This window comes from Elgaria multicarinata, chromosome 3, assembly GCF_023053635.1.
Source record: "Elgaria multicarinata webbii isolate HBS135686 ecotype San Diego chromosome 3, rElgMul1.1.pri, whole genome shotgun sequence".
Lineage (NCBI taxonomy): Eukaryota > Metazoa > Chordata > Lepidosauria > Squamata > Anguidae > Elgaria > Elgaria multicarinata.
This window is the reverse complement of record NC_086173.1, coordinates 6,948,809-6,969,500: the sequence shown is the minus strand read 5'-3', so window position 1 is coordinate 6,969,500 and position 20,692 is coordinate 6,948,809. Positions and strand designations below refer to the sequence as shown.

General features: G+C 43.9%; 2 protein-coding genes across 3 annotated transcripts in view; one reads left to right on the top strand and one right to left on the bottom strand.

Annotated features, from left to right (window-relative positions):
* The window catches only part of DCTN2 (dynactin subunit 2), a 58,980-nt gene extending 57,251 nt beyond the window's left edge, over positions 1–1,729 (bottom strand). The window contains exon 1 of the mRNA XM_063119212.1: positions 1,627–1,729. Within this exon, the coding sequence (XP_062975282.1) occupies positions 1,627–1,662 (36 nt within the window). The 5' untranslated portion in view covers positions 1,663–1,729. The remainder of the gene's footprint in view (positions 1–1,626) is intronic.
* A 16,138-nt stretch (positions 1,730–17,867) lies between these two features.
* The window catches only part of KIF5A (kinesin family member 5A), a 62,397-nt gene continuing 59,572 nt past the window's right edge, over positions 17,868–20,692 (top strand). For both annotated transcript variants that reach the window (XM_063119209.1, XM_063119208.1), the window contains exon 1: positions 17,868–18,061. In XM_063119209.1, the coding sequence (XP_062975279.1) occupies positions 17,933–18,061 (129 nt within the window). In that variant the 5' untranslated portion in view covers positions 17,868–17,932. The remainder of the gene's footprint in view (positions 18,062–20,692) is intronic.

Here is a 20,692-nt window from a genome sequence, read left to right as displayed (position 1 = left end):
ATGCAATAAAGTTATATATATATATATATATATATATATATATGGAAAATGAGGGTGGGAAAGAAAAACAACAACACCAGGGAGGCATTTTCTTCCCATCCTCCACATACCCAGTAAGCTGATATCCAGCTTTCTTCTCCATCTAACCTACCCCTCCCCAGCACAACCCTAACCTTTTTCTCTCCTCAGTTCCCAACACCACCCATTCTCTTGCATCCACACATATGTCCGACTCCGAACAGATATTCAACTACAGTCAAACTATACAGGACAATTCATACCAGCCCTCTAGGAAGTAACCAGTATTATTATTATTATTTATTATTATTATTATTTATTTATATAGCACCATCAATGTACATGGTGCTGTACAGATTACACAGTAAATAGCAAGACCCTGCCACATAGGCTTACAATCTAATAAAGTTGTAGTAAACAATAAGGAGGGAAAGAGAATGCAAACAGGCACCGGGAAGTGTAAACAGGCACCGGGTAGGGTGATTTATTATTATTATTATTATTATTTATTTATATAGCACCATCAATGTACATGGTGCTGTACAGACCCTACCCAGTGCTTGTTTGCATTCTCTTCCCCTCCTTATTGCTTTACTATGCTTTTATTAGATTGTAAGCCTATGCGGCAGGGCCTTGCGATTTTGTTTTACTCTGTACAGCACCATGTACATTGATGGTGCTATATAAATAAATAATAATAATAATAATTGTAAGCCTATGCGGCAGGGCCTTGCTATTTACTGTTTTACTCTGTACAGCACCATGTACATTGATGGTGCTATATAAATAAATAATAATAATAATAATTGTAAGCCTATGCGGCAGGGTCTTGCTATTTACTGTTTTACTCTGTACAGCACCATGTACATTGATGGTGCTATATAAATAAATAATAATAATAATAATAATTGTAAGCCTATGCGGCAGGGCCTTGCTATTTACTGTTTTACTCTGTACAGCACCATGTACATTGATGGTGCTATATAAATAAATAATAATAATAATAATAATAATAATAATTGTAAGCCTATGCGGCAGGGCCTTGCTATTTACTGTTTTACTCTGTACAGCACCATGTACATTGATGGTGCTATATAAATAATAATAATAATAATAATAATAATAATAATAATAATAATAGACCCACACTTGGCTTCTACACTCCTGTAGAAGACTTGATACACTTCCTTACCACTGAGGGGAAAGACACTCTTCACATCCTCAGGGACACTCTTTTCTATTATTATATCAGAGGTTTTTGAGGTTGTCAGCTTCAGAAAACCTTGACGTACTGAGAGACGAGGTTCCCTTCAAGCCCTACTATCCTTGGCCAGGACCCTTCTCCCTCCACCCCTTTTTCCAGCGCCACTCCAACGCCCCACTGACCTCTTATTTAGTTTTCCCCCCTCTTTGCCCGCCCCCCATGCAAACCTTCCAACCCATCCCCTTCGCCTGTAAACAGCCATCCCTCTTACAGCCCTATATATCAAGTCACACCATCCGACCCCACCCTTCTCATCCCCACCCTTATAGCGGGCCCCTCCTCAACCCACACCCCCCCTCCCGCTCCTTTCTCCACACAAAGGCGCCTTTCTCTCGCGCACTCACAATGCCGGGCAGGTCCGCATACTTGGGATCGGCCATAGTCAGGTACAGTGATGGGCTAAATCCGCCTAGGCCGGGTGAGGTGAAGTCAAACCCAAGATATCGCGAGAACCGGCAAAAGGGAGGACAAGGGAGGAACGAGAGACGCTTTGTTAGGCCGCGCGATACTTTCTGGGAGTTGTAGTCTCTAAAGTGGGGATGAAGATGGCGTATAGTCGTCTGTCACTATGTGAAGGAAAATAAATCCGGCTGTTAGCATAAACTGGCAATTGACTAGATGAGGCGAGGATACATTTCTTAAACCACGTAGATGTTGATTTTAATGTTGTTTTCAGCTTGCAGCGGTAGCCAAGAAACTTCCCAGTGAACTGAAAAAAGCTGTCTGCATTTGGACAAAAGGATTAGATAGGAATGTCTGCTTTTATTAATACTATTTATTGTTTTTTCGTTTTCTTCTATGCAGTGAGGCGCGGCTTTATGGTCCTTATCAATTAGCATCCTAAGCCTGTTTACTCAGAAGTAAATCCCAGTGAGTCTAGTGGGATTTGCTTCCTAATAAGTAAGTTTTGAATTGGATTGTGTTATCCTCAAAACAAGAGTTTGAAGTAGGTGAATAATAATCCCATTGAAATGGGACCTGGAACAAAATGTTGCACCATAGAAGGTTTCTGCTGGAATAATTGAATGGACATATGACAGCTAGAGATGCCTATAGCCTAAGAACATAAGAAGGTGCTTTACCATAAAAACATAAGAGCCATGCTGGATCAGACAAGCATGCCTGCATTTCTCCAGATTGTAGCCATGGTTATCTATTATGTGTTCATAGTATAGGATATATACATCTAAGTATATACATGTATGCCCATTCCTAGATGCATGTATTTGGAAGTAAGTTCCATTGATTGCAATGGGTCTCATTTTCATGTAAGAGTGCTTAAATGCTAAGAACATAAGAAGAACCATGTTGGATCAGATCAAGGGTCCATTTTCTGGTTCCTGACTTGGAGCTGAGCAGGAGCAGGGAAGAGCAGCTGGCCCAGCTCAAGTAGGAGCTATAAAAGTAAGCCAGATTCCCAGGGAGCGAGCGAACAAGAAGAGCAAACAGGAGTTTGACAGGGGGAGTTCGGCAGGGGAGGCCAAAGGGGAGGCCTCTAAAAAAATAATAAAATAAAATAAAATAAAAAAGAGGTGGGAAAAACAAAGAAAAACATAAAGAGAAAAAAAAACCACAAACCACCAAAAAAAACAAAAAAACAAAAAAAAAAACAAAAAGCTCTTACTTTCCCTTAAGACATACTCATATAGTTGTGTACCTTCAGAGAGGACACAACAAAGCAAAGGCAATTCTACTATAATCAAAAAGGAAAAAAACCAAAGCAGAAATCGACAATATGGATGGAAAGGAGTCCCTAGAGGTGGTGACCTGCAAAGGGTGTGCAATGTTCGTGTTTCTGCCTGAGCTCAACATGGCGTATACCTGCAACAAGTGCAAGCTGGTGGCACTTTTGGAAGAAAAAGTGAGAGGACTTGAGCGGCGAGTGTCCACCCTCCAAGGAATAAGAGAAGTCGAGGAGTTCTTAGACCGAACGGTGGAACTGCAACAGCAACAAGAAGCACATGAGATTGAAGAACAACAGCCAGCTGAAGCAGAAGTGGAGTATGCTGAGGGGAGGAAAGCCAATGAAGAGGAAACTCCCTGGAAAAGAGTGACAGTTAGGAGAGGAGGAATTAGAGGGCGTTCTGCACCAGTGGAGCCATTGGAGTTAAGCAACTGCTTTCAGCTTCTGGAGAATGAGACTGAAGGACAGTTTGCAGAGGAAGAAGTACAGGAGACACCATGCAACAGTGACCAAGAGACAGAAGGTAGGTCAACCAAGAAGAAGAGAAGAGTAGTCGTTGTGGGAGACTCCCTGCTGCGTGAGATTGAAACCCAAGTATGTCGTGAAGACCCATGGACTCACCAGGTGTGCTGTCTCCCTGGAGCACAGATTAGAGATGTGACTGAAGGGTTACCGAAGCTCATAAAGTCCACGGATACATACCCCTTTCTTCTCATCCATGTGGGAACAAATGATGTCGCCAAGCAGAACTACGAAGAAATCATTTCAGACTTTGAAGCTCTGGGAAGGAAACTGAAGAACTTTGGGGCCCAGGTAGTTTTCTCATCCATCCTCCCGGTTCTTGGAAGAGGATTAGAAAGGGAAAGAAAAATACTCCGGATGAACGACTGGCTTCGAAGGTGGTGCCGTCGTGAGAGTTTTGGATTCTGGGACCACGGGCTACGCTACTTGGAACATGGACTGCTGGCAAGGGATGGGTTGCACCTCACAAGGGCTGGAAAGAATGAGTTCGGCCACAGCATGAAGAACTTCATCAGGTGGGCTTTAAACTGAATCTTACGGGGGCGGGAGATGTAAATTTTGAGGCAACAATGGATGAAGGCCAATGCACCACAGTACAGAGAACAGCTCCAACAGTGTCCCAAAATAGTGTCTGCAACAAGGTAGGAACAAAGCCAGACTGTAAAACACATGGTCTTCGATGTCTATATACTAATGCCCAGAGCATGGGAAACAAACAGAATGAACTTGAACTCTTATTACATGAAGGCAAATACGACTTGATAGGTATAACTGAAACTTGGTGGGATGACTCCCATGACTGGAATATAGCAATTGAAGGATATAACTTATTCAAAAAGAACAGAAGAAATAGAAAGGGAGGTGGAGTTGCACTATATGTTAAAAATACCTATCCCTGCACAGAAATACAGGCGGATGAGACTGGGAGCCCGGTCGAGAGCGTCTGGATTAAAATAAATGGGGCTAGGAATAAAAAGAATATGATAATTGGAGTCTACTACCGACCACCCAATCAAGGAGAAGACGAGGAAGAAACTTTTGAGAAACAAATTGCCAGTGTTTCAAGGAAGTGTGATGTAGTAGTGATGGGGGACTTCAATTACCCTGATATCTGTTGAGAGACCATTACTGCCAAAAGCGGCCCTTCCAAGAAATTCCTGACATGTGCGGGTGATAACGTTCTCCTACAGAAAGTGGTGGAAGGAACTAGAGGGTCGGCAATCCTTGACTTGTTATTGACCAATAGGGATGACTTAGTGGATAAAGTGGCAGTTACGGGAACTCTGGGGGAAAGTGACCACGTCATACTTTAATTCTTGATTATGAAGGAGACAAAAGTCGAGCATAGCCATACACGTACTCTGGATTTTAGGAAAGGTGATTTTAATAAACTCAGAACTATAATAAGTAAGGTCCCGTGGCAAGGGAGCCTAATGAGAAAAGGAGTGCAGGATGGGTGGGAGTATTTAAAAAAGGAAATTTTAAAGGCACAGTTACAAACAATTCCAACAAGGAGAAAAGATAGAAGACAACAGAGGAAACCAATGTGGCTCCACAAAAAGCTTAGAGATGACCTGAAAACAAAAAGGGATACATATAGGAAGTGGAAGGAAGGCCAGGCTACAAAAGAAGAGTACAGACAAGTGGCGCAGGAGTGCCGAAATGGCGTCAGGAAGGCTAAAGCTGTGAATGAGCTGAGATTAGCGAGGGATGCTAAAAGCAATAAAAAGGCTTTCTTCAGATACGTGAGTAGTAAAAGACAGAGGAAAGAAATGGTGGTTCAACTGCTTAATGAGGATGGCAAATTGATAACAGACGACAAAGAAAAGGCTGAAGTGCTCAATTCCTACTTTGCCTCGGTCTTCTCCCAAAAGCGGGTCTATGACCCCCCTGGAAAAAGTGAAGCAGAAGTTGAGGGGGCAGGATTGCAGTTTGAGATTGATAAACAAATGGTCAAAGAACACCTAATTTCCTTGAATGAGTTTAAATCTCCAGGGCCCGATGAACTGCATCCAAGAGTAATGAAGGAGCTAGCGGAAGAACTCTCAGAATCTTTGTCTATTATCTTTGCAAAATCATGGAAGACAGGTGAGGTGCCGGATGACTGGAGGAGGGCTAACGTTGTCCCTATCTTCAAAAAGGGCAAAAAGGAGGAACCTGGGAACTACAGACCAGTCAGTCTGACATCCATCCCTGGGAAAATTCTGGAGCAGATTATAAAGAAGTCAATCTGTAAACACCTTGAAATCAATGCAGTGATTACTAGAAGCCAACATGGATTTGTCAGGAACAAATCCTGTCAGACTAATTTGATCTCATTTTTTGATAGGATAACCTCCCTTGTGGACTGTGGGAATGCTGTGGACGTCATATATCTTGACTTCAGCAAAGCTTTTGACAAAGTACCACATGACATTCTGATTAACAAACTAGCTAAAAGTGGGCTAGATGGAACAACTATTAGGTGGATCCACAGCTGGCTACAGAATCGGACTCAAAGAGTACTTATCAATGGAACCTTCTCAAACTGGGGAGAGGCAACGAGTGGGGTACCGCAGGGCTCAGTCCTGGGCCCAGTGCTCTTCAACATTTTTATTAATGATTTGGACGAGGAGGTGCAGGGAACGCTGATCAGATTTGCAGATGACACAAAATTGGGTGGGATAACTAATACCCTGGAAGACAGAAACAAACTTCAAAGTGATCTTGATAGGCTGGAGTGCTGGGCTGAAAACAACAGAATGAAATTTAATAGGGATAAATGCCAAGTTCTACATTTAGGGAATAGAAACCAAATGCACAGTTACAAGATGGGGGACACTTGGCTCAGCAATACTACAAACGAGAAAGATCTTGGAATTGTTGTAGATCACAAGCTGAATATGAGCCAACAGTGCGATATGGCTGCAAGAAAGGCAAATGCTATTTTGGGCTGCATTAATAGAAGTATAGCTTCCAAATCACGTGAGGTACTGGTTCCTCTCTATTCGGCCCTGGTTAGGCCTCATCTAGAGTATTGCGTCCAGTTCTGGGTGTGTTCAGAAGAGGGCAACCAGGATGATCAGAGGTCTAGAAACAAAGCCCTATGAAGAGAGACTGAAAGAACTGGGCATGTTTAGCCTGGAGAAGAGAAGATTGAGGGGAGACATGATAGCACTCTTCAAATACTTAAAAGGTTGTCACACAGAGGAGGGCCAGGATCTCTTCTCGATCCTCCCAGAGTGCAGGACACGGAATAAAGGGCTCAAGTTAAAGGAAGCCAGATTCCGGCTGGACATTAGGAAAAACTTCCTAACTGTTAGAGCAGTGTGACGGTGGAATCAGTTACCTAGGGAGGTTGTGGGCTCTCCCACACTAGAGGCATTCAAGAGGCGGCTGGACAACCATCTGTCAGAGATGCTTTAGGGTGGATTCCTGCACTGAGCAGGGGGTTGGACTTGATGGCCTTGTAGGCCCCTTCCAACTCTGCTATTCTATGATTCTATGATTCTCCAGCATTCTTTTTACACAGTGGCCAACCAGGAAGCCCACAATCAGGGCATGAGTGCAACAGCACATTCCCGCCCATGTCCACAAGCAACTGACACCCTGCCTCTGATATTGGAGATAGCATATAGCCATCAGGACTAGCAGCCTTCTCCTCCAGGAATTTATCTAACCCCCTTTTAAAACCATCCAAATTGGTGGCCAGCATTACATCTTGTGGTAGCGAATTCCATAGTTTAACTATGTGCTCTGCGAAGAATTACTTTCTTTTATCTGTCCTGAATTTCCCACCAATCAGCTTTACGGGATGACCCCAGGTCTAATATGAGAGGGGGGGGGGAATGCCTCCCTGATCAGCATCTCATTTTTAGCAGCAATATTTGTTTCACCCGCTGATTCATTCCCAGAGGAGCAAAGAAAAAGTTAAGAGTGCTTTACCCCTTCTTTCCCAGTCTGAAGCTTCTCCCTCCAGATGTAAGCAAAGTGCTCTTAAAGTAGCTAACAGTGCAATCTATTCAAAATTCCCACTGAGCTCAATGGAGTTTATTTTTTGGTAAGTGGTTATAGGATTGCATCTTAACACACATAATAAGGGACAGTGTTCTTGCAACTGGGGAATAAGTCCATTATTCCCATTATTATATCACTCATTATTCCCCCTACCTTCAACAGGACTGGAGGACAAGTTGGTGATTACAATGTGTAAACCAACCCTTATTTTAAAATCCTTCCCTGCTTATGTCCTTCATGGTTCTAGCTTGCTGATAGACAAGAAATAATGCAAGACCAATCCTTTTAAGATGACTTATTACAGCAGTGTGCAGTGATTGCATTTTTATCTGATGTGTATTGGTATTTATTCACCTAATACAAACATATTTTAAACATCTTTGTTGTAAATCTAATTAGTACATCGAATACATTTGTTGTAAATTCAAATAATAATTTTAAAAGTAATGTGTTTGTTCTAAAGTTAATAATAGATGAAGGGAAACAAGTTAAAATTGAATAAAGTGAGTTAAGCATGCCAGATAATTAAAACAAAGCTTAAAGTTATATACATTTCACAATATGCTGTATGATAGACTGAGGCTGCAATCTTATACACACTTAGCTAGAACTAAATGAGTAGACATGGAATATTTTCCTTTATAGTGCAATCCTATTCATTATTCTGGAATGTACAGGGGCTCCAATTATTTTAACTCCACTTTAAATCCTTAAATTAAAAAATACAAAGAATAAGAAATGTATTCTTAAATATAACAAAATCATGTGGCATCTTAGACTGCAATCCACAACCTAGGGAGCAAGCTCTACTGAATACAATAGGGTTTACTTCTACGTAAACATGCATTGGATTGCACTGTTAATGTATGCAAATTTGTTTTGTTTATAACTCACATTTCATCCAAGGAACTCAAAGTAGCATATATGGTCCCCCCCTCCATATTTATTTCAAAAACAGCCCTGCAAGGTAGGTTAGCCAGAGAGACAGTGGGCCAGTTCACATGACAAGCCAGACTCATCGTGGGTTATTTAACCCATGGTGAGTTGTGGCGCATGCCAGGCACATGTGGTTGTCTTTATGAATATGCGGCCTCCAATGGGGTTGTGGTGTGTCATTCAAACCCAGCCACAGTGCGTTATTTGAGCGTTAAACAACCCTTGCATAACCCTACTACAAACCACAGCTCATTGTGGGTTAAATAACTCACAGTGAGCCCGGTGTATCATGTGAACCAGGTTACCGAGTGGCCCAAGTTCACCCAGTGAAATTTATAGCAGGGATTTAAACCTGCGTGGTGATTTGAAGCTATATAAAACATGCAATAAGATGCTCTTCCCCAACCTGGTGCCCTCCAGACGTATTGGACTACTGCTCCATGCAGGCTGTGGATAATGGGAGTTATAGTCCAACAGATATGGAGGGTGCTAGGTTGGAAGAACTGTCTCATTAAATCAGAGTGAGACCCATTCCAGCATTCTGTTTTCCTAACAGCAGTCAGCCCTATGCCTCACACAAGCTGGGCACAGACCTAACCTTCCTTATCCCAGAGCACTCCTTTTTAAAGCTTCATTCAGCTCAACTCATCTAGAAGAAGAAAGAATATAAAACCCGTTGCAAATCATTGCTCTTCTCTTGCTTAGGGCCTGCTGCAAAAGAAGCAACCGCATTTCTGGTATCTTTCTGTTCCTTCACATGTCAGCTTCAATCTGATTCCTGCAGCTTTTGCTTCGTCTGCCCAAATGGCGCCCAGTTTCCTGGAAGAGTAAGCAGTGGTGATGATATATATAATCTCTTTCAAGCCTGGACATTACTCAGAGGCTTAGAGAAGTCAGAGGTTTGTGTGTGTGTGTGTGTCATGTAGTCAGTAGTAGTGCAGCAGCTGACAAAAGGCTGGTCTGCGTAAACCAGGTTCCCCAATACCCTCCAATAGCACCCACACAGCTCTTCATTCCCTGTCCTCAATAATAATAACAATAATAATAAATTGACAAATTATAGACCAGATTCCTCTTCCTGTTCCTGAACCTACCGCTAATCAGTTGTTCAGTGGGCAGGATCCCTTTTTGGATCCATGGGCACATTGGGGAATTTGAGGAACTGCCGTGGGCACCACCACAAAACGGCTCCAGAGAGGATATGATTGCAGTAGATCAACAAGGCATTGTTTTAATGCTGTTAATAAAGCAATTGTCACTTCTTGGATTTAATTTCCTTCTGACCTCATTGTTTACAATTCTTCCCCTACCCTCCTCACCACCAGCACAATATGTACTGTTAATAAACCTGAAACTCCCCATAATACTCCATGCATCTGATGAAGTGGGCTGTCGTTCACGAAAGCTTATACCAGAATAAATGTTTTAGGCTTTAAGGCCTCCAAGTCTCTTGGTTGGTTTTGCTGCGATAGACTAACATGGCTATCCATTTGAAATAATTACAAGCCTTTTTCTCTGGTTGCTGAAGTTAATCAAACTTGGGAGGGAGGGAATACCAGGATTTGTGCATGAAAACGCAGAGAGTTCAGTTCTGGCAATGGAAACAAATTCTTGTGTTCAGAGGTACCCTCTACCCTTTTTTCATTCTAACTATGGCCCTATCTACACCAAGCAGGATATTGCAGTATGAAAGCTGTACATAAAAGGCAGGAGCCACACTACTGCTTTATAGCGGTATTGAAGTGCACTGACAACTGTTGGGGCCCATGACACATACCATATACCACTTTCATAGTGCTATATCCTGCTTGGTGTGGCTCCTGCCTTTTCTATACCACTTTCATACTGCAATATCCTGCTTGGTGTAGATGAGGCCTTAATGTCTGCTTCACTGAAGCCTATGCCAGCCTTTCCCAAAATGGTATCCTCCAGATGTTTTGGACATTAATTCCAATCAGCCCCAGACAACATGAGTAATGATCAGGAATTCTGGGAGTTGTCATCCAAAACATCTGGAGGGCACTAGCTGGTGATGGCTATACAATGCATACACTTGGCTCCAGTTAGTAAACTTTGGGGATCTATTAAAAAGAAAACTAGATCCTACATGCCTGAAATCTGTCCATCCCTGTTTTTGAATCATGGACCTTCTTAAGTTCAAGCAAACCATTGGCCTGCAATTTCTATAGATCCTTGATGCAATTCACACAACATTGGCTTTTTGTGCATGAATGGAATGTGAATGTGCTAAACTGGTTGTCATCAGCCTGTCATGAGCACAAATTGCTAGCACATGCCTGCAACGAACTGCAATGAAGTAGTAGGCTGAAGATGCAGCACCATGCACACAGTTTAATCCGCCACTCTAAACAAGAAGGGAGTTCATATGAATTGAATTGAAGCATACTTTGTGTGAGCAGGCAGCCATTAGTCCTTCAAGGACATCACTGCAATGTGGTTAAGGGTACTTCCAGATGAGGTTTTTATGGCACCATCATCCTGCCTCAGTCACAGAATTTTACAATGACATCTTCAACTGGTAGCCCTCCCATACTTTCCCACCGCTTCTTCCATCTTTTCCCTTTACCACAGAAAATCTGTTACGCACAAAAAGATGGAAAAGCGGCACAATGGCTTTGCATTGGTATTATTTATTTATTTATTTATTTTATTACATTTATATACCGCCCCCCCAGCCGAAGCTCTCTGGGCGGTTTACAACAATTAAAAATAGTAAACATTAAAAGTATACAAAATTTTAAAAAAACATAAAAAAGTATAAAAACAACAACAGTATCCATTTAAAAACAACAGTTCTGGGGTCCATTCAAAAACAAACTTAACGTTATTAAATGCTGTTAAAATGCCTGGGAGAAGAGAAAGGTCTTGACCTGGCGCCAAAAAGATAACAACGTTGGCGCCAGGCGAGCCTCGTCGGGGAGATCATTCCACAGTCGGGGGGCCACCACTGAAAAGGCCCTCTCCCTGGTAGAACTACCGTTTGGAAGAATCCTAATAAAATATGGTAAAATCACCAGTCTAAATGGTAGCATCTTTTCAAAATCTGGTGGGCAGCTGAACTAGCCCATTTTAAATTAGCATAGCCACTTTTTTATATCCTGTCAACTTAAATACATAATAATAATCTAAGCCTCTCGGTGCCTAACTCCAGAACCATTGGCTACTTGACAGTTATTATTATTATTATTATTTATTTATTTATTTATTTATTTATTTATATAGCACCATCAATGTACATGGTGCTGTACAGAGTAAAACAGTAAATAGCAAGGCCCTGCCGCATAGGCTTACAATCTAATAAAGTCATAGTAAAACAATAAGGAGGGGAAGAGAATGCCAACAGGCACTGGGTAGGGTAAGCAGGCACAGGGTAGGGTAAAACTAACAGTAGAAAGTCCGCACAACATCAAGTTTTAAAAGCTTTAGGAAAAAGAAAAGTTTTTAGTTGAGCTTTAAAAGCTGCGGTTGAAGTTGTAGTTCTCAAATGTTCTGGAAGAGCGTTCCAGGCGTAAGGGGCAGCAGAAGAAAATGGACGAAGCCGAGCAAGGGAAGTAGAGGCCCTTGAGCAGGCGAGAAACATGGCATCAGAGGAGCGAAGACCACGAGTGGGGCAATAGTGTGAGATGAGAGAGGAGAGATAAGAAGGAGCTAGACAGTGAAAAGCTTTGAAGGTCAACAGGAGAAGTTTATATTGGATTCTGAAGTGAATTGGAAGCCAATGGAGAGATTTCAGAAGCGGAGTAACATGGTCAGAGCGGCAGCAAAACTGGCAGTGATGGGAGAAGCAAGGAGGCGGGAGCAGCAGCGACCACCGACCCAATCTCCTCCTCTCTCCTGGTACCTGCTACTTTGGCAGCCTGCTTCCGACTGCTCCTTCCCTTGCAGCCCAACCCACTTCCTGGCTAGCGGGTTGGTGAAATGCCAGCTAGATGGGCAACAGAGCTCTAAGGCTCATTCTCACCAGTTTGCTGCCCAGAGGGAGAAGGCAGATGGCAATGGCGGCAAGGTCAGGCAGATGGCGGGCAGCAGCTGCGACTGCTCTTTTCACCATCTAGCCCACTTGCCTCCTGACTTCTCCTTTTTGTTGTCAAATGAGAATAGGAAAGGAGCTGCAGCTGCTGTCAACACCGGCGGGGAGCAGAGCCGATAAACCTACTCCTCATAATTGAAATACGGTTGCATAGGGAATCCTGCCCCCCACCCCATCCCAAATTTGAAGCCAGGTTGGTTTCTAAACTGATGTGATATGGGTGCACACACAAAAACACCAAGTGGCCCTGAGAAAGGGACTAATTTAGAACAATGGGGTGTGTGTGGGGGGGGGGGAGAATCTCGTGTGCAAGCTCCCATTCTGCTACTGGAAACAAATTCCTGGGCTCAGCATATGCTCAGAGGCACTTTGTTCCGCAGGTCTATGTTCACCTTCTTGACACTATTTTGCCCCTGGCTCGAGTTGGTGGATCTTGGGGTTCCAGAGAAAATCAAATTAGATCTAGCGAGCCTAAAGTCTGTTCGCCCCTGTTATAGGGGGACATTGTGTGTACTGTCAAGGTCTCATCCCACATTGCAGCAATACAATACAATCTTAAACCAGCTATTTTTCTAGTCACAGTTGCCACAAGATATGCTTACCAACCACTTCCAGGTTAAGCAACTGCTCAGTGTTGAAGTTGATGTCCTGGGAGGCATAGTGGCTATCCATAGGGTAAGGTGAGAATCTGAAACAAGGCAGGGAGCCAGTGGGGAGGTGACATGGATCAATTTTGGGGGTGGTTTTGATATGGATCAATCTTGAGCATGGTTTGATCCCTTCAACAGGGTTTGCTTCTGTTACCAATATTGCAGAAGAGAATTTGGATTCTTTGATTTTAGAATTTCACTTATTGAGATTCTAATAGCAGGTACTATTGCTAATTATCAAGCATTTCTAAATAACTTAAATATATTAAAACTAAAAATGGCCTACTATGAGAACTTCACTTGGGTTAAGAGATTTTGCCTTCTGTGCTGTACAGATGGAATACCTGATTCATTGTCAGTCATGGGATATCCAATTCTCACATAATAGCTGGGAGCAACCTTGCAGCAAATAAGTCCACAAAGTTACAAGACCTCAAACATCTGTATATTCTTGCTTGTCCTTACAGACAAATGTAATTTATTAATGCCTTTAAAAAAAACCCAACTCTCTTCCAACTTCCTTGGTTCTTATTCCTATTTGTGACATGTGAGTTCTCTTTTAAAAAAGAAAGCCTGGCTGAAGTAAAAATATTTTTTGGATGGATGGGTGTGTGGGAGGGAATAACCATGCTGCTATAGTCCCAAATTTGTGTGTGTGACACTGGGGGAAGGGCAGAAGCATGGGGCTAGATGGGTAGCTCTGTACTTGCTTGGAAAGCAGTCCCATTGAACATGATCTCATTTTTGAGTAAACATGCATAGGATTGGATGGTGAATGGCCTAAGGCAAGACACTATCTCTCATTTTGCTGCCTGAGGCAAAGGACATGATGACACACCATTTCCATATATAAAAATTGTCCAGACTGGCAGTAGAATCTCATTAGTGCTGGTGAAAGGACAGCATCCTTCACTGTACCTGAGGACAGGCCTGATCGCTTTATTCTCTATAAATTTGTCTAATCCCAATTTTAAAGCCATCCAAGTTGGTGGCCATCACTACATCTTGAGGCAGTAAATTTTATAAATTAATTACAGCTTGTGTCAACTACTTTCTTGTGACTCTGCTGAATTTCCTGATAATCAGTTTCTTTGGATGACTCTGCGGTCTAGAATTATGAGAGACAAAACTGATTTCCATCCGTTTTTTTCTCACTGTATTTTATAAACCCTCTATCACATCCATCCATATTCACTCTTTTTTTCCAAACCAAAAAGCCCCAGATATTGTAGCCTTTCTTCAGGGAGAGGGTGTTCCAGCCCTCTAATCAGGTTGGTTGCCCTTTTCACACCTTTTCTGGCTCTACAACAAGAGTGTTGAACCTTAGGCTTACAGGACAAATCAGGCCCACTTGAGCTCACAGCTTCTGCACAGTTTTTCCCCCATTCTGAATGGTGCCTCTACATATGAAGAGCCATGCCAGATCAGACCAAGGGTTCATCTAGTTCTGCATTCTGTTCACACAAGAGGAACCCACAAGCAGGACATGCGTGCAATAGCACCTTCCCGCTCATGTTCTCCAACAAGCAGAGGTAGCATAGAAGCATCAGAACTAGTAGCCATTGCTAGCCTTCTCCTCCAGGAATTTGTTCAATCTCTTTTTAAATCCATTCAAAGTGATGGCCGTCACTACGTCTTGTGGACGTAGTTTAACCATGGTTTAACTATGTGCTGTGTAAATAAGTACTTCCTTTTAACTGTCCTGAATCTCCCATCCATCAGCTTCAGGGGATGACCCCAGGTTCTAGTACTATGAAAAAGGGAGGAAAATGTTGACTTTTTCCACTCCATGCATAATTTTGTACACCCCTTATTCACTTTTTTTCTGAGCTAAACAATCCCTGATGTTATAACCTTTCCTCATAGGGGAGTTGCTCCATCCTCTTGGTCATTTAGTTGCCCTTTTCTGGACTTTTTCCATCTCTACAATATCCTTTTTTAGGTGCGGTGACCAGAACTGTACAGAGAATTCCAAGTCTGGTCACACCATAGATGTATAAGGGCAGTCTGACCATGACAGCTTTATTTTCATTTCATTTCATAATTATGCCTAACATGTAAATTGCTTTTTTCATAGCAGCTGCACACTGGGTCACCATTTTCATTAAGCTGTCCACCACATCCCCAATGTCTCTTTCTTGGTCAGTCGCTGCTAGCTCAGATCCCATCAGCTCATATATGAAGTTGGGATTTCTCTCTCCAGTTTGCATCACTTTACACTTGCTTACACTGAACCACATTTGCCATTTTGCACCCCATTCTTCCAGTTTGGAGAGAAGCTTCTGCAATCTCCTTGCAATTCCTTTTTGTTTTAACCACCCTAAATAATTTAGTATCATTACTAAACTTGGCCACTTCACTGCTCACAGCCGCTAATTCTGGATTGCTTACGAATAAGTTGAAAAGCATCGGTCCCAATACAGATCCTCTCCTAAGGCTTAGTTAATAGTAGTAAGAGATTTAAGCTAAAATAATCTGATATTTTGGGCCCTGCACATTTTGCCTTTGGCCCCGCCCATTACTGGAATGCAGTCCTTGAGACCTTCTCCAAAATTGAATTTGGCTTTTGGGTTGAAAGAGGTTCAACACTCCTGCTCTTCTTTATCCTTTTTGAGATGGGGCAACTAGAACTGAACTGTGTACTATTTTGATCGCCCCCATCTCAAAAAGGATATTGTTGTTGTTTCCCCAGTCGCCATCTTGAAGTAGCAAGAGGCCAACGTGAACAATATGGCCTCTCCCCACAATATTTGTCTGGGTGAGTTTCAGCTGTTTGGGAAGAAAGAACATGCGGGGGTGGGGGGTGTCTATGCACCTTATATGCCCCATAGTGGCTGTGTAGTGGTGCTACATTGTTTATATGATGCAGTCACTAACTCACAGCCACATTGGGCTTTTACCTTCGAAACTGCACTTTCTCGAGGTGTGCTTTTACTGCAACTTTTCCATTTGCTCTTATGCCACCACATTGTTTCTCCTGTCTGTCAGTGGTGGCTTCCTAGGGGCAGTTCCCAGTGCACGGTAAGCTCGAGAATGCAGGGCGATGGACTGGGGCAGGCTTGACCAGCAGGATGGCCGCCGGATAGCCTGCTGTCCTTTCTGCCATCTAGATTTAGTATTCTTGCCCCGCAGCAGTGATTCTGCGGGATTTGGGGGGGGGGAAGCAGCTGCAAAGTGGCAGCATATAGATATCCCCCAGGTGAAGAAATATGTGTGTGTCTCATGTAGAAAGTGCCATCTTCAGTCACACTTTCATTTTTCTTAACGAAGGGTGCTTCCAGCATTACCGATCAAAAGACTTTGTACATCTCTTCCATCTTTCCTCAATGGACTTTTTAGAGATATGAAAAAAGCTGGCAGAAGTGGTAAGAAAACATGAGAGGGTTAGAAATAGAAAACAATGCCATCTGGACCCTCCATCAAATTCCGTGAATGGGGCAGGGTGATTGCACAATAAAAGCCTCATCTGGAAGCACTCCAGAAAGCTTTAGAACATGTGAAGAGGGGCTACAGCCTGAGACCCTGGAGAGTTTCAGGGAGGCAGAGTAGTCAACAATGAGCTAAATGGACAAATAGTCTGACCTGGTATTGGGAGCTTCCTAGGTGCCTGTGGAGTAATAATAAAAAGGAGAGTGCCTCTGAGGATGTGTGAAGTGCATATAAAATGTTTTCTTTGTCCTCTTGAAAACACCCTTAGATTCCTAGAATCAGTTGTGATTTTTTTTTTTTTTGGTATTCTTCTACTTAATGAACCTCATCAATAACAGTGAGGTGATCACCAGGGGCAAAGGAGGATGGGGCCTTTAGTACTTGTGCACAAAAGAGAATTTTAGCAGGTGCAGCTTTTCTAACCTGTGCATCACCCAAAGGCTGCAATTGTCAACATTTCTCCTTGTATGTGACTATTGTCTACTGGAGTCCTCTCTTCCTCTGTCTCTAGCCCAAAGTAGAAAAGATGAAATAACTGATGCCAGCTAGGATTCAAACAGCGGGGTGGGCAGGTGCAGAGCAAGGGGGGCTCTCTATATCAGAGGTGGGCAGAAGCTAGATCTCCAGATGTTTTCCACTGCACTTCCCATGAACTCTTGCCAGCCTGGCCAATGGCCAGGAATGTTAGAGTCTGAAGTCCCAAACACCTGGAATTCTACCTTCTGCCCATCCCTGCTTAAATCCTCCTCCAAACTGGTGCCCTCCAGATGATTTGGGCAACTTTCACCAACCCCTACCAACGGGGCCAGCGTTCAAGGGCAAGCTAGGAGCTGTCCCCCATCCGACACATCGGGGTGGGGGCAGGTTGTTGTTGTTGGGGGGGGGAAGCTTGCGGGAAATACGGTTCACTTCCACCTTAAGTCACTGGAGGTTGCTCCACCTTAAAAGCTGTAGTGTTGGGGCGACAGCCCATCCCTTTGCCTGATGCTGCCGATGCCTGCAGCAGAAGCGCGAGGGGTGGGGGATACAGGCACTCCCAGCGGCAGCAGCAGCAGCAGCAGCAGCATCCCAGGGTAACACAAGCACGCACCGAGGACCCACCAGCCCAGCTGAGAGAGCCCGAGCGCTCTGCTGCTGCGGGGTGACAATCGAGGAATTGGTCCTCGCCTTTCATTTATTTATTTCCATTGGCGATCCGTGAGTGCCCGGCTGCGCGCCGCTGCCTTTGCTTTCCTCTCCTCCCTTGGGATAATTGCATCTCCTCCTCCTCCTCCTCTCCTCCTCCTCCTCCTCCTCCTCCTCCACCACCATCACCCCGTCGCTTCTTCCAGTCGCAAAAGCCGCCCCTGCCGGGACAGAGCCCACCTGCCCAGCCAGCCACCATGACCACGGAAGTCAATGAATGCAGCATCAAGGTGCTCTGTAGGTTCCGGCCTTTGAATCAGTCGGAGATCATCCGGGGAGATAAATTCATCCCGGTTTTCCAGGGGGATGACACCGTCATCATTGGGGTAAGGAAATACTAGCGCGGTGGGGCGGGGGGGGGGGAGGATGGGGCGAACGTCCATCACCATGTCTCCATCTTTCTCCTCTGAGCCAGGCCTGTTTTTAAGCCAGGCTTCCTTTAGGCACAACAGTAAGCAGCTCTGCACTGAAATCTGCCAGTTCGGGGGTTTTGTGAATTAATTCATCCCTGTCGTCTAGCCCCCCAAACCCTTTTAGTCTCCCTGCTAACAGGAGTCCACCTGTATAAACAAGAACGCATTCTTCTCTCTCCCGAGAAAATTGGTGGCGCTGGGGAAAGATGCTTTTGAGTTTAGTTCATTGATTTGGCTGCTCCTCCATCCACAGCTCTGCAGACTTGAAGTCGCTGGGTGTGGCTAGCGGAGCTATTGATTTGGCTACTGGGAAGAAAAGAAGGAATCTCTCAGAGGTGGAAGGAAAACACCACCTTCCATTCCCCCTTCCTTGCCTTATACTCTTTGTAACCCCTATTTTTATCTCCTCCTCTTAGGCCTTGCGACTTAATTTGTATATCTGTCCAAATACTGCTGCTGCTGCCCCAGGGGTTATGCCCCCAAAGAGCGGAAGTTAAAAGACTGCGATATCTAGGTTGATTTCCCCACCACCACCAATTGTGATTTTCTGGCAGTACCCCACCCCGCGTCACCACTGTCATCACAGTGAAACTCTCCACATAAATTCACATCAGTGCGATATAAGGAAGAGGGTTGAAATGATGCAGGTGGATTGGTAAGGAGTCTGCAGGTTGTTTACACAAAGCTGGCAACGCCCCTGATGCTTGTCCCTATGGTCTCTGTGTTTGTCAGGTGGTACAATTCTGGGCATTTGACCTTCTTTCAGTGGCTAAATACACCCTCCACTCTGTGTGTGTCTGTGTGTGTGTTTGAGGTGTGTGCAAAACTGGTTCTCTTTGGAGCAAGAATGGTATAGTGTCAGAGCCAGCCTGCTGGTAGCATGCCCAAGAAAGATGTTCTCACCTCCCTCTCTGTAATGTTCCAGTGTCATGGACGCTATTGTTTTATTTGTGGCTGTGTACAATCAGGGAGCCACAAAGACGGCCAAAAGATGGGGGACTGCCCACTTTGTCGGATGCCTAGCTGATGAATGGCCTACTTCAACCATCCCTATAATGTAAGAAGTTGACCTACTGACCACTTGTGCAGTCATGAGCAACTGACCCATTGAATCTTGCTTATTACATAAGGAGGAGGCAGGATCTGCCCAAGGTGACCCAGAAGCTCATGGTATATGCAAAGATTGGAACTTGGGCCATCTTCCCATCTAGTCTGGCTGCACGTCTCTGTGTGGTTTCTGGATGCCTCCCTATCCCTTTGCTGCAGAGAAAGTTATTTATCTGCGTGCTAATAGGTCCTGACTCCTCTCCCACTGCACAGGCAAATTGAGCCCTGCGATGTCAAGCTTATTTTCCACTTGGGTACCAAGTTATTCTCTCTTGCCAAGGCTTGGAAAAAGATTGTGTGTGTGTGTGTGAGAGAGAGAGAGAGAGAGAAAGAGAGAATGTGTGTGTGTATATATATATCTCCTCTGATTCTTTATAGTTGTGTCACAAAGTCATTCCTGTTGATAATTTGAGTAGAAATGTTCCATAGAGGCTCTACAGGGCCCCTGTTTTCCCAGTTCATGTTGTGTGTGTGTTTTCTTTCAAAAAACAGGAAAAAAAGATGTTCTCAAGTGCCTGAAAAAATAAAGTGCTTATTTTTTGAGGCTGTTGAGAACATCTTCCCTCCTTGTTTTCTTCTTCTTCTTCTTTTTTTTACACAATTTGTGCTTTTCCCTCTTGTTGCTTTTTCTTCGTCTTCCTATTCCTTTTTTTTTCTGGGCTCTGTGTGTATGTGTGTGTGTGTTCCCTCCCCCATTTTGTTTTATTTTCTTTACGGTCCGCCTGAATGCCACCAGACCACTTAAAATGTGCATAGTTTAAGATGAATTCTCGGATGCAAATGAGCTGTGGCTGGGATTTTAATATACCACCCTGGGAGGCAGCAACCTGGTTCTTATGCCTTTGGAACAAAACACCAGCAAGGCCTGAAAATCGCTGCAGAGAGAGGGAGCAGGCATCAGGATGCAGTGCTGCCTTGCTTGCCCGCCTGGGCTCAGCTGCTTCGTCATCCCTCGGAGCAGTGACAGGGGATGGTTGATTCCTTCCTAGGAACCACTCCCCTCCATTGTGCTCAGCTGTGGTCCGTTGCTGGACCTGCTTCTGTGCGGATCCTGGCTTTCACACCTTCAGAATCCATACCTTCTGCCTTGCAGTACTCCTTTCCCCAGCCTAGATTAGGCAAGCGAAGGAATCTTGTATCATCTTTGCCTTCTTCGGTTGTGTCGACATTTGAAGCCGCTTGCCCTTTTGCAACTGTCCGTTGGGCGTGTTGTAGCTTCTCCCCCAGGCCCATCCATCATCTGCTTCTTATGGTGGATGGGATAGAAGGGTTTTTTGTTTGTTTGGAAAACCAGGTCATTGTTACTAATGCATCCTGGTATTTATTATTTATTTATTTATTTATTTATTTATTTATTTATTTATTTATTTATTTGGCTTCATGGCTTTCTCCTCTGGTTCTGAACATCCTTTGGGTTGGAGGTGGATTTCACTGATA